The sequence below is a fragment of the Trametes versicolor genome, assembly GCF_000271585.1.
Source record: "Trametes versicolor FP-101664 SS1 unplaced genomic scaffold TRAVEscaffold_19, whole genome shotgun sequence".
NCBI classification, from domain to species: Eukaryota; Fungi; Basidiomycota; class Agaricomycetes; order Polyporales; family Polyporaceae; genus Trametes; species Trametes versicolor.
Window position 1 is genome coordinate 19,971 of NW_007360339.1, and position 13,703 is coordinate 33,673.

A 13,703-nucleotide genomic window follows, 5' to 3' on the forward strand; every position below is an offset into this window, starting at 1 on the left:
CTGATGTTGCGGTCATAATGAAAAATATGCAAAACAACACCCTGACGTTCTTTTTATAAGAACGACCCATGGCCACATCCTCCGCAATGGTGTCGACAATCTTCTGGTTGGCGCAGAAGTCGCGTATCACGAAGCCGACAAGGTTTCCATCCGGGTCATAGAATAGAACACTCTCGTCGGCCTCTGCAACATAGGCGAGCTTGTCCTTGCATAAGCGGTGGACTGGCCAATGCCCCTCGCGCTTGTCGTGCAGCTTATGACTGCTACACCACGTCTTCCATTTGAAGTACGCCTTGGGACCCTCTGCCACCCAATGCTGAGGCGGCGGATAGGGAGTAGCATGCTTCTCCACTGTGACCCGCTTGCACTTCGCCAGGAACGCGCTACGCTTCTGCACGTCCGCATCGGAGCTCCCCGTGATGTCCAAGCGGCACTGGTGCACCACCGACTTCCGCAGCCTCTGGTATTGGGCCCTTGCAGCGCGGAAGTCTGCGGCAGCTTTCCCGACTTCCTTGGGCACGCATCCGCCAGAGCGGGAGCACTGGCCCAGAAAGTCGGAGAAGATATCACAGTGTGGAGACGGAGGCACGGGTAGGTATTTGTTGGCCAGCTCCCATAGGTTTTCTGTGACCAGATTGCGGCTGTCCGGGAAGAGACAGCGCGCAATATGGTCAAGCAGAAAGGGCCTGGTAGCGATGGCCTGCAAAATCTTGTGCCAGGCATGCTGGACAGCGGGCGGATCACTCACCGCAGCATTCTTTGAGTTCTTTGCGCTTCTCCGGCCCATGACTTTGGTTAGGGCAGCAATGAACCTGTGTAAAGCACTCCTGTGAGTCTGCTACACCGAGTTCTGCAGAACATCGAGCCTACTCAAAAGATGCTGCAGCTGGTCGGAGAAATCAGGTAAGAATTAACTTATTAAAATCACAATTTAACTCACTGTAAGGTGCAAGGGGGATTCGCGAAGCACAGGGACTTCTCCGGGGATATTGGGAGCTTCTCCGGGGGTGGCCGCGCAGAGAAGGAGGGCGTGGGGGTGCCAGCAGAACGCACAGAGGCCGGCCACAGCCGCCTGAGGCCACGCTAGCACAGCCACGTGGGCTCGGGCCGGTGGTCGAGGCCGAGAACACCGAGGAAGCCGAGCCAGCGCCAACAGGCGGGCACCGCAGTGCTGGCGCCTCCTCCTCCTCCTCCTTCCAGGCCATATTGCCTGCGCTGCGCCTATGCCGCTGTCCCCTAGCACGCGAGAGGATGCTCCCGCCTTGCTCTGGCCTCGCCGAGTGAGAGCAGGACTTCTCGGACGTGCCAGGTTAAAGCTGGCACTGCCGGCCACCCCCATCCTCCCGCTCTACTACCGCCGTCCCCCCATTGACTTGTGCGGCATCCCAAAAGCCTCGCACTGCGCGTTGCGCTTCGAAAACGCGCTTGTTTGCTTTGTAGTCCATCTGGAGGGGAGGAAACGCTGTATATAGGGCGATTCGAGTGTGTGGGGCGATGTGGCGAGTGTTCGAGTATTGGGTCGCCTCCGACGCTCTCCCTCGCGATTTTGCGATTCTGCGGAGTCTCAGCCACCTCCACTCAGTCCCACAAGTACGGTACGATGTTGAACTCTTTGCGTGCGCGATCTCAGCGTCTCACGACTCTGGTGATGCACCCGGGACAGGTGCTTGCGCCCTCACCAGATCTCAGGCTCCCGCCGTCTCCCTTTTGTTTCCGCTACACTGCGGTGTTGCAGCGGCGCGGCGCTGGCATTATGCCACTCTGGAGACCGCGTATGCGCGATATCGACCCCCCAGCCGGCCTGCTCACGGCCCGAGGGAAGACTCTGCTCCCCAGGCCCCCAACTCGTTCCGCGCCGCCCGTTCTCTCGCCACCTTTTCTCCTGCCGCCGTTTCTCCTGCCACCACGCTCTTGCTTGCCGGCGCCATCTTCGTGGACCCTTGATCTCACCTCGTGGCACACGGGCCCTCCACGAACAATCCCCACCAACACGCATGGCGCGGAAGAGGACGGCAAGGGGCGCGGATGTTCCAGGGCGTTGAGGCGCTATAAACGGGTGAGCACGCACTCCGCAGCGCCTTCTATGCGCTCCGAACCGCCTCTACCGCCTCTTCCCGCATGCACACACCCGGCCGGAACGCCTGGACGTCTCCGTCCACATGTATTCACTCCACTTTGCGACCTACCTCGCTTCTCCTTTCCCCGGCACTCGCCAATGTCTCCAATCGCGTCAGAGCGCGTACAACAACAGCGACACCATCTGGCGCGTGGCAGGGCGTCGTTTCGACGTCCCCGCTTCCACAGACTTCGCACGAGGCCCTTGGACGCAAACCTGGACGCTCAACAGCGACTGCGCGACTGCTCGAGCTTGACGACGCCAGGAGGGCACAGAAGAGGGCATTCGGGAGGTGTCGCAGCGGGAGGGCGCCGGGCACACTCGGGACAGCTGGGGTGCAATAAGGTAAGCAGGCCCCACCTATCGTCGCTGTTGGACAAATCACTCACTTTGACAGGTGTCGACAGCGTCTACTCGCAGCGCGAAGTCCTGCGAGTGCAGGGGCGCATGAAAGCGCTTGGGAGGCCGTCCCGTAGCAGGAACACCGGCTGGAGGTACATCGGAGGGCCGAGGCGACCATGGGCGTGCACGCATACAGCGCGATAAGACACCCGAGTACCTACATGTGAAGTCCTGGGGCGACACAGCGTCTGCGACACTCTGGAGTTCCGGATCTTTCTCACACAGCCATCTCCGTGCCCCTTGGCTCTCCCCTTTGTGGTTCCACGACGTTGCGGACGCGTTTTCCTGTTCCGCCTCAGGGAATGACTTTGCAATATCTGCGTACACTATCTCAGTGTCCCACGACCTCTACAACTCGCTCCAGTCCTCACAGCCACTCCGAGGCCCTCGGATCTGTCTCGCGATTGCGCACGATTGAGAAGACCCTGCCGCGTAGCGACGGTATGTACGGCTTGCTATGAGTCTAGGCAGCACGTTTGCGCGATTCCGGCCACTCGGGGTGTCTGCGAGGCACTTGGGGCTGGACTTGGCTGCAACAGCATCTTCTGGCGCTCCTGGAGACTCCCGCTCTCGATTCCGCCACTTCGCGACATCGCAGCCGGGTTTTCTCGACGCGTCGAGGCGGGTACAACACTGAGCTACCCTCTCGCGAAATCCGGGGGCGAAACGACCGCTGCAACGGCGTCTAGGGCTGCACTTGGTGCCCTCAGCCAATCCCAAGGCCCCTCTCCGGCTTGATTCCGCGTCGATGCGAAGATGCGGACGTGTTCAACCACTTCCAGGTGTACGGCACGACTCGGGGCCACGCGTATACGCAATTACGGCGCCCTACAACCACGGCGGGGCCCTGGAGGGCTGGATTCTGCTCCCACAGCCAGTGCTGGGGCCCCGGAATCTGCTGTTCGCAATTCGGGTGTTCTCGGCCGCGCAGCCACGCGCCGCAGGCTCTAACGACATCCTATGACCCCTGGAGAGCTCTCTGCGCGATCTCGACGCCCTACGCCTCCTGCGACGCCCTCGGCAGAGGGTTTGGCGCCCACAGCCTCCCGCTGGCCTCCCTCTCGATTCCGCCACACTGCGGCGCTGCAGCGGTGCGACGCGCACTGTGCTGGCATCACGCCACTCCTGGAGACCACGTACGCGCGATATCAACCCCCCAGCCGGCCTGCTCGCGGCGCGAGGCAATACTCCGCTCCCCAAGCTCCCGACACCCTCGTTCTCGATTCCGCGACTTCGCAGCAGTGCGGCCAAGTTCAGATGGCTCCCACGACGTTCAGCAAGCTCTGTGCACGATTCCAGCGTCCCACGGCGCGTCCTCAGCGCTCTGCACTGGTCTGGGGCTGCCAGCCAGCTCCGGGGCTCCCGACGCCCTCGCTCTCGACACTGCTATCTGGACGCGACGCATTCACGCTCAGCTGACTCCGAGCCCTCTCTGTACGCGATCCCAGCGCGCCACGACGTCCTGAAAGTGCACGAGCCTCGGACCTTGCGCCCCCGGACGCCCCCCTTCGCGATTCTGCGACTTTGCGGCTGCGCAGCCTCGTCGGGACGGACTCTACGGCACGGAACAACGCTGGGGTACGTGGGCGCGCGCTTTCAGCGTGCCAGGATGCCTACGAGGGGCCCGGCCAGGCAGACTCTGCGCCCACGGGGAGTCTCTCGGGCTCTGTGCGATTTGCACACGATTTCACGACGACGCGCGCGGCGCAGGAATGCGCATGGTGCGCTGGACACGATACCACACGAAAGGCGTCGAATTGCGCGATTCGGACATGTTTTGAGTGGTCGGGAGGTGTTCTCGTAGAGGGGCTCCCCTGGCACTTGTTTCCCCTCTGGAGCTTGTAATTTTGCGCGTCCCAACTTGAGACTTTACCCCTGTACAGTACGAGTACACTACGATGGAATATGATGCGATTTGGACGGCGAAATTGCTAGTTATGACCGCTGTACCAAGTCCTCCCGCTCCCCCTGCACCAAGTCCCCACCCCACGTGGCTCTCATCGAGCCGGCGTCTATCTCGATCGCATCCTGCGCCCGTCTGCCCATGATGCTGTTCCGCCTCTCTCTCTCGTTCTGCCTGCTCTCGCTCTGTCGGGTCTCTGGCGGCTCTCCCTGTCCCTGTCTAAGTCTCGCCTGCCTGGCCCACGCACCATCTGAGCACAAGCCAGCGCTCGAGCACTTGTCCCTCGGCTGGAGGCTCGACCTCGATCTGACCCCCCTCGCTCCGCCTGCCGCTCTCCTGTGCGGCCATGTCCGTCTTGGACGGCCACACAGACGCCTCCTCTCCCGCTGCGCTCGCTGCTCACACCCGACAGCGGCCCTCTCTCGCACCCTCGACCCTGCCAGAGCACTTGGCAACAAACAATGCCCCTCTAGACGACACCATCACGCCTAGGACGTCCCTACTCGCCCTCTGTCGACTGCGATGGCTCTGGGACCAGCACAGGGCCCTCTCCTTTGCCCTGCTCGACGTCCTGGACATCTGTAGCCCGCTTGGACACCCTTCCATGCAAGTGCGACGCCTCCCTCGCCCGGATAGGCGCCCGACGCTCCCTGTCTTGGGCAGCTTGCCAGCCGGTACGTCCGGGCCCTGTCTGTTAATAAAGCTTTTGATCCTTACCTCTATCTCAGCACAACGACACCGTTTTGAGCCACAAATCTCGTGCGCATCACGCAGGACTCGACTCCGCCCACGCAACGCGCCACGCGCGGGAAGAACACGGCGAGTACCGGCCTCATATGCAACGTCCTGGGATTGACTGAGATCCCTCACGTCTACAGGATCCCGAAAGAACGAAAGTGATCCCCGCGGCCGTTCGCAAACGCGCATCCGGCGCTCACCACGGTCCCCACTGCGCCGATGCGCGTCCTGTGCAGCTGGTGGGGACGGCTGCGACGCTCGACTGCACAGCCAGCACACACCTCATCGGGCATACAGCCTGCATACAGACCCGGTGAGCATTCTGTCGCTTTCGAGGGTTGTGTGCTGACTGCTGTGCTTTACAGGCTCTCCTCCCGCGCCGTCGACCACGAACACCCACCACACGTACACACACGCATGCCAGGCCATCCTGCATGCTCTCCAAGACGTCGCACTTGCCCCCAAGGCCGTTGCAGGCCGCTGCTTTACGATATTGATCTGGGTACGCCCCCTGCTTATCTAACTTGCTTGTACGTTCACTAATTCACACTGGTTTCGTTCCAGGACAACGTATTCCATTCCTACGATACCCTACGACTACTACAAGACCGACTACAAGCCCTACCAGCCGTGACATCCTCCGCGCAGACGTCCACGCACTGCGACGTCGTACGGGCGCCTATCTGACGACCTGCGTCGCGGACCTGCTCGCCGGCCTCCACCCACTCCAAACGCCGTGATTCCCTCGTTAATCGTTCACATGACATGTCGTGGGTATGTACGAGAGTTTACGCGCAACTCGGCGCACCTACCGGGCCTGTAGGCACCTGCGCACTCGGCACACCGCCTGCGGCCCCCAATCGCCTCCCATCGGCGGTGGCACCCGCCAAACTGCGCGAACACCTGTGAGTCAGCAGGTATATGGGCGCATTTAGACGAACTGACGCACAATGTACCAGGTATTTGCATCGGGAGACCAGTGTATGCGCTCGCAGCGCCGCCATGACGACTACCGCGCCCCTCGACTGCTACCGTACCTATCGAGTAAACACAGCTACTATACGATCTCGTCCGGCCTCCTCCCGCTCACCCTCTGCGCATCGTCCCACCCACCCGCTCTGTCATGCCTGCGCGGCCGCGGTTCGACCGTCCAGTACGGACCTGCGAAGGAGGCGTGTCAGACAAGCCGGGACATCGCGTACGCGATCGTACGCGGACTACGACGACCGTCTACGAGGCCTGCGAAGCTCGGAGTTCGCTCCCACAGCCCTCTCCCGGCCCCTCTCTTGATAGCGCGACGGTGCGGCTGCGCATCCGCGTCCACACGCTATCCGCGGCGCGGGACAAGTCCCAGGTGCGCAGGCACATGTTTTCGGCACTGTACGACACCAACAACTTCCTCGAGCCGAGGACTCGGCTCCCGAGGACTCCCGACGCCCTCTCTCGCGATTTCGCAAGAACACGTCGACGCGGACGCATTTCGACGGTGCGACAGGTACTGTACGACACAGAACCTTCTACGCACACGACTTCGGCAGCCCAGGACGTCTACCGCCGGCCCGAGGCTGGACTTTTCTCCCATAGCCAGCACTGGGCGCTCTAGTCTCCCAATCGCGACTTCGCAACGACGCCACCATGCCGCCGCGTCCAAGCGGGCTTTACCTAAAGGTAATACTCTACGCTCTCCGCGTGCACGATTTCGTGGCGATCCGACCACTGCGACGCCCAGGAAGGCTCAATTTGGCGCCCTCAGCCAGTCCCCAGGCCCCTGCCTCTCCCAATCGCGATTTCGCGTGTCTGCAACGACACAGCGAGTGTCCGATGGCCCCACCAGTACGGTACGACGCTCCAGACCCCGCGTACGCGATTCGGGCGACCCGGCGCGCCTGCGAGCGGCCCGAGGCTGCACTCCACTCCCACAGCTGGTCCCCGGGTCCCCTGCCGTCGTTTTCTCGCGTTTCTGCCCGTTCGCAGCCACACCACTGCATGAAAACTGGTGACGCGGCAGGACACGATCCTACACTCCGCCTACGCGCGATTGTATCGCGCGACACGCTCGTTTGAGTCAGTGAGCTTGGACTTGACGCTCACAGCCAGTTCGAGTGCCCTGACTCTCCCGGCTGTGATTCCGCGCGTTCGCAGCCGCTCACCCGCGCCTTGATGCGTGTACCGGATAGATACGACTTCCGACCTCCCCCACGCGCGATCTCAGCCTGCGACACGCACGTTCAAGTCCACGAGCGCGGTTTTGGCGCTCACAGCCAGTCTCCGGCCCCCCGAGTCTCCCCCGCTCGATTCCGCGATTCCGCTCTGTATCTGGACAATTCTGCCGCTTTGAAGCGTACGGAAAGACTCCACGCCATGCGCGTGCGCGACCTCGGCCCCCTACGACGACTTCGACGCCCGGGAGGACAGAATTCGACTCCCCGGGAGCCCAACTCTCCCTCGCTCGATTTCGCGACGGCGCGGCGACATGTCCGCGTCTTGACGCACTCGACGGAGTTGAGCGACGCAGGGCTACGTCCTCGCGCGGTTTCGACACGCCAGGACGCCTGGGAGGAGTGCGAGGGGCCAGGCCGGGTGGAGGTGACTTCCATGGGCTCTCCGCCGGCCTCTGCGCGACTTCCGCGCGATTGACGCGACGACGCGGTGCGGACATGGCACCCCCAATACGGTACGACCCAACGCATGTCGAATCGCGCGATTCGGACCAGTATGGAGCTCCCGGGAGGTGTTCGAGTGGGGGGGAGCCCCGGGGACTTGTTTCCACTCTGTACCATGTAGTATCTGTCGCCCTGGCCTGAGACGTGGACCCTGTACAGTACGAGTACGATACGATGCAATACGACCCGATTTGCATGTCAAAGCGCGATTTGCGGACTTGGAGTCTGTTGCTCCCCTGGCCCCATGCCCCCCTCCAAGTCCCCGCTCCCTCACTGTCCCCAGTGTACTCCCTATAGGCACCCCCTGTCCGTCCAGAGTCCGTTGATCTCGTCGCGGCCAGTTTTGCCTGTTCTGCGCCCCGCCCACGGCCCAGACACAGTGCCCGCCCACGACACACGCGCACTCGTCTCTCCAAACAAAATATATTTCTGTCTACGTCGGCCTGCTTCGCCTTCATCACGACCCCACGCTCGTAGTCGTTCATCCGCTCAAAGTCCGGTAGTGGCGCCTGCTCCGCAAACCGTATGGGCCGCATGAGCATCGCACTCGCGAACAGGTCCGGCGCACCGATGCCCCACTCGCCCGCGACTGCGCTCACAGCCGCAAAGTCGACCGTGAGCAGCGCCTTCCACAGCCGCGCGTACTGCTGCTGAAATCGCACGGGAGGCGCACATACAGCCCGTGGTCGAGCAGCACAAGCTGCGCCGCTCCACACGCCGCCCGACGCGGGTCTGAGTGAGGGCGCACAATTACATTCCCCGGGTGCGGGTCGCAGTGCACCCAGCCCCAGTCAAATATCTGCGCGCTGAAGAGGTAGATCATTGTCTGCATCACCCACTTCGCACCCCCACGCAGCGGCGGGAAGCGGTCGGCGGCGAGCGGGTCGGTGCTGGAGGCGGAGGCGCGGTCGTCGCCCATGAGGCGCGCGATGCCGCACTTGTCGCTGAGCCGGACGCCATCAATCCACTCGGCGGTCATGATCTTCTTGGTGGAGAGCTCGGGGAAGATGCGCGAGATGTAAACGTGGTCTACGAGGCGGGGTTTGGAGGCGACGAGTGCGGCGGTGGTGCGAGCGTTTTCAGCCTCGAGCCCAAAATCAAGTTTGCATCGAAGGTGATACGAGATGAAATCTGCACAGTGTCAGCGCATGAGCAATGAACACCCATGTACGGACTCACCAACGGCGAAATAGACAGGGAGATCAAACAGGTAATTCTTGTACACCCAAATAACGGCACGGAATGCCCCGAGATCCCACTCGACCCGACGTCCGGTTTCTGGACCTTTGAAGGCGACCCACTAATCGGAGCCGTCCGCGGTCTTCAGCTTCGCGTGGTGCACTTGCGCAATCCTCGCGCTCGCGGCTGCCTCTTCTTCGAACTCTTCGAACACCCCGTCAGGTCCCGCAGGCGCGCGCCCGAACTCTTCGCAAAAGACAGAGTCAACGACTGAGTAGGGCACTTGCAGCGCATCGTCGAAGAGCTTGCCAAACTTCTCTTGGAAGCGTTTGGGGAGGAGGGCAGCATTATTATCAATGGTTTGGCGTGTACAGGCGAGACATGAGCAGCAGATAGCGAGTGTAGAGGATGCGACGTACCTATCTTGATGTAGAGGCCGCCGTTGGACGTAAGAGGGTCATAGACGCATTCTGCAACGCGCTCCTGGAGAGCGGTGATTTGGTCCGCCTTCTCGGGCGTAGAGTTAAGCTTGTAGTATACAGCGGTCGTCAAGCACTGTGTGTGGAAGAGGTCGTGTGAGAGTTGAACGCGCAATGGGAGCGCAGTAGGCTACTCACCGTCCACAGGGACCGCAGGTTTCTCCCGATAGCCGATGCGTTGAATTCGCGGTCGAGGCCGTATGCGAGACCTGCGCCGACGACAATGCAGGCCGCGCACCGAGAATTGCGGCTGGTGCATGATGCTGGGCGGGTCCCGGACGTGGTGGAGTAGCCCAATGTGCGGGCAGGATATGCGAGGCGTGGTAGGAGTGTCGCAGAGGTGAGCCGCCACCAGGTAGGGCAGACCAGGGGAGACAGCATAGACCGAGACGCTCGACGTTCAGCAGCAGGGAGGCAGTCGAGGGTGCGAGCAACAATGAGCGCGAGATCGAGGTCGTCGAGTGCGGGGAAGAAGGCGCGCAGTGACGTACTTGCCCGGCACCTCGGCTCAGGTCAGGGTTCCGTCTTGGCCGGGATCGCGCTCGCTCTCTGCTCTGCTCTCTCGCCACACTCTGGCCTCTCTGTCCCGCTTGTCTGTTCGCGTCTGCCCCTGCCTCTGGCTTACTTTTGCACTCACTCGCTCACTGCTGCTCGCTCCCCGGCGCGTCCCTCGGTTACCCGTGCACTGGGACTCAATCTGGCCGCTCTGAACGCCCCTGCGACCGCTCTCCCGCTTGATTCGCACTCTCTTTCGCGTCCTAGACCCCTCCACTGCTGCTAGAACACTCGAACGACACACAACGACTGCTCCGGACGCCATATCTCGCGGGTTTCGCATCTGGCGCATGCACATCGCCTACCTCGGTCTCGGAGTCGTCCTGCAGGCTCCAGTACATCTCCTGCTCGCTCCCTGGCTCTCTCCCCACACCTCCACGACCTTCGGGCCCATCAAACGTCGCTCTCTGCGATTCCCCAGACGTCTGAAGCTCGCCCGCGATGCACGAGCTGCTGCGTCATCTCGACCGCGGCCTCTTTTGCCGGAATAGGCGTCCAAGTGCGCCCCTCTCGGGTAGCTCCTCAGCGGGTGCGTACGCGCCCTATCCACCCGTACGAGATACCTTCCTGACGTCTAGTCGAGCACAGAAAGGTTGTTTGCAGCAGGAACACCCCCACGGTATGTGCCGCACGCGAGGACCCGGCCGCGGCGCGCGATGCGCGGGAGGAATAACGTGCGTACTAAACCGCTACGAAACGTACATTAATCGAATGCGAATACCCATGTTTATAGCATCACGAAGGACCCACGGCGACCGGCGCACGCATTCAAAAATGCGCACCGAGGGCTCGCCGCCGCCTTGCGATGCACACGAACGGCACAGACGGCTGCAATGCGCGACGACGCGTAGAGCGCACTCAGGGCACTCGTATATGCAGCCTAAGTCGTCATCGTCGACGTCCGGCCGTCGCCAACGGCCAGGTGACGAGCTTTCCCAAGTGGTAAGCCCTCCACCCTGATTCACGCCCTTCTACGCTCACTGGTTCACGCCGTATTCGTTCAGTGACACCGTATATCATTTCTACTGCACCCTACGACCATTAATATGCTCTCTACAAGCTCTACAAGCCGGGACGTCGCACGCGATCTCATCCGCGGTCTGCGACGTCCCACGGGCGCCTAACCGCTGACTTCTCTCCCTCACCCTCCTGCCGGCCTGCAACCCCGCTGAACGCCGCAATTCTTGCGCGCGTCGCTACTGCTATCTGCTACGAGGTGAGTTACGAGCTCATCCGCACCATTCAACGCACTCACCTGCCCTGGCAGCATCTGGGCACCCCCCACACCCCCGGCCGGCCTGAATCTCTGCGGACCGGCCGCCATTCTTCAAGATTCGCCCCGACGAGCTGGATAACGGTAAGCGGTCGAGCTTATCGACGAATACCGATGCGCTGACACACCAGGTACCAGCCGTCCGCGCTGAGGGAGCGGTGCGAGCTCCCGCGAACCCGCTGGGCTGCGAACACCGCGGAGACAGTGCTCTACTGCACCTGTCTATTACATACGGCTACGATACGGCTCCACCGCCCTCCTTCTCTTTCCCAGCCCGTACCCACCTTCGTACACGCCATCAACACTGGCCGCGGCCTCGTCGACCTCGCGGCGCAAGCCTGCCAATCCTGTGAGTCAGCGGGACACTCCCGATGCGAGACGACTGAACTCACCATTTGTGGGCACCTCCACAGGCGTCTGGACATGGAACACAGCTGGCTAGAAGCGAGGACACGTCAGCTGTGGCACGTACCCCATGAGGACCGAATCGGTGCGTACTTCGCGCCGGGCATAGTGTCCTCGGCGATCCTGACCGTCTCGCATGTGCAGGATTTCGTTAGATGTGCCCAGGGGGCTTTTACGCAGACTCATCGCAGCTGCAGACGTCTCCACGCGGTACGCGGTGGGCTGGAGGCGCAAACTTGTCAGCAGCGACCCATGCACGACAAAGAGGGAGCCGGTACGTACCTGGCGGCGAGCCTGATGTCCTCGGGGTTCCTGACCGTCTCGCATCTGTAGCACTTCGTTAGACCTGCCCAAGGGGGCCGTACATGCACTCACCGGAGCCGCAGACGTCACGACGTGGTGACCAGCCGGCTGGAAGCGAGAGCCCGTCAGCGGGGCTCAGTAGACGACAAGGGCGGAATCAGTACGTACCTCCCTCCGGTCCCGGGTCCTCCGCACGTGCCGGCCGCCATGTACTGACCAGAACTGGCCAGCAGGGCACGTCCCGCTGGGAAGCGGACTCACCAAGGCCGCGGCCGCACCGGTGTGGCACGGCGTGCTCCTGCACCTTGCGGACACCACGGACAGTGTGGGACGGGTGGTGGAAGGGATGGGCAGAGGGAAACGACAACAAGAGGAAGAGGACGAGGGGATGGGTATGGAAGCGAGGTTTGTGTGTGGTTTATATATGGGGCCTGCACCACTTACCACACATCTCACAGCAGTTCGGCACAACCCAGAGGGTGATATGGCAGGCTCAGGCGGAGACCCGTTCGGATCCTGCGTTCTCGGGAGGTGAGTCCCGTCATTTCACCGTCTCTCCTCGACCGTCTCGTACGGGGTGCACGTATACGCTTCTAGTGTCTCGCGTACGTACGGCGGCCAGGATCAAGACTCAGGACACACAGACAGCCTGAGCCGGGCTCGGACGAGGTACGAATTTGTACGCCGGCTGTTCGTGGACACACTGACAGTCTTGTTCAGGTGCGGGGCTGCTTGTATCGCAGTCCTTGTTGTCTGTGTGCAGAGGTGGAGCCAACTGGCTGTGCTCGATGACGCAGATGTGAGTGGGGCATTCTTGTTCCAAATCGTGCTGGTACGAAGTCTTGAGCATACCGACATGACAATGTACAGGCGAGGTCTTCGGTGCGAAGCTCCGAGTACATACATTGTGGCCAGCTGTGTGGTGGAACATGGTGCCGCACTCGCGACACGGTGATGGACATCACCAGACAGCAAACAAATCGAATCGGGGCAGGTTGAAGGTGCGGAGTGGAGCCCACACAAGCGCCGGTGCGACTGCGTTGGGAAAGCACCTTTTTCGCCAGCCAGCCATTTGTGCACATCGAGGATGCAGTTGCTGTAATGGTCGCTGTCGACAAACCGGGAAGGGTGCTCTATGTGCGAGTAGACAGTGAATGGTTGTATGCGCGTCCGCCCATATACATTGTTGTGTGCCCATGAATGTCCTCTTTGCTCATCTGGTTGTTTCATCTGCGGGAACCTCGCAGAGCTGAGAAGACACACCGTGGGGCATTCGGACCATCCACGTCCCGCAAGCCACGCAGCGAGGCAGAAAACGGGCCGGCGCACGCCCTGGCGCAGTTCGAGTGTCCCCACCATGCAGCGAGCCAGAAAACGGGCCGGCGCACGCCCTGGCGCAGTTCGAGGGTCCCCGCCATGCAACGAGGCAGAAAACGGGCCGGTGCACGCCCTGCTGCAGTTCGAGCGTCGACGTCCCGCAGGCCACGCAGCGGCGCAGAAGACGGGCCGGCGCACGCCCTGGCGCAGTTCGAGTGTCCCCGCCATGCAGCGAGCCAGAAAACGGGCCGGCGCACGCCCTTGCGCAGTTCGAGGGTCCCCGCCATGCAGCGAGGCAGAAAACGGGCCGGCGCACACCCTGGCGCAGGTCGAGGGTCCACGTCCCGCAGGCCACGCAGCGAGGCAGAAA

General features: G+C 61.9%; 4 protein-coding genes across 4 annotated transcripts; 2 read left to right on the forward strand and 2 right to left on the reverse strand.

Annotated features, from left to right (window-relative positions):
• Nucleotides 1-46: 46 nt before the first annotated feature.
• Nucleotides 47-787, reverse strand: TRAVEDRAFT_54509 (uncharacterized protein; the record flags this gene model as incomplete). Its single annotated transcript, XM_008047432.1, has 1 exon — nt 47-787. A coding segment is annotated over one exon (741 nt), but the record flags the coding sequence as incomplete, so codon positions are not given.
• A 438-nt stretch (nt 788-1,225) lies between these two features.
• On the forward strand, nt 1,226-4,439 carry TRAVEDRAFT_32451 (uncharacterized protein). The gene is made up of 3 exons (XM_008047423.1): nt 1,226-1,595; nt 1,664-2,461; nt 2,514-4,439. The coding sequence occupies exon 3, from the start codon at nt 3,479-3,481 to the stop codon at nt 3,935-3,937; it is 459 nt and encodes a 152-aa protein (XP_008045614.1). The 5' UTR covers nt 1,226-1,595; nt 1,664-2,461; nt 2,514-3,478; the 3' UTR covers nt 3,938-4,439.
• Nucleotides 4,440-4,767: 328 nt separating this feature from the next.
• On the forward strand, nt 4,768-5,846 carry TRAVEDRAFT_54510 (uncharacterized protein; the record flags this gene model as incomplete). The annotated part of the gene is made up of 3 exons (XM_008047433.1): nt 4,768-5,095; nt 5,525-5,661; nt 5,724-5,846. 3 exons carry the CDS (start codon nt 4,768-4,770, stop codon nt 5,844-5,846), a joined length of 588 nt encoding a protein of 195 aa, XP_008045624.1.
• A 399-nt stretch (nt 5,847-6,245) lies between these two features.
• TRAVEDRAFT_54511 (uncharacterized protein) lies at nt 6,246-12,947 on the reverse strand (the record flags this gene model as incomplete). Its single annotated transcript, XM_008047434.1, has 13 exons — nt 6,246-6,320; nt 8,260-8,472; nt 8,571-8,953; nt 9,002-9,122; nt 9,165-9,319; nt 9,421-9,556; nt 9,619-9,689; nt 11,593-11,646; nt 11,701-11,746; nt 11,807-11,935; nt 11,996-12,040; nt 12,089-12,124; nt 12,921-12,947. The coding sequence occupies 13 exons, from the start codon at nt 12,945-12,947 to the stop codon at nt 6,246-6,248; spliced, it is 1,491 nt and encodes a 496-aa protein (XP_008045625.1).
• Nucleotides 12,948-13,703: the final 756 nt, after the last annotated feature.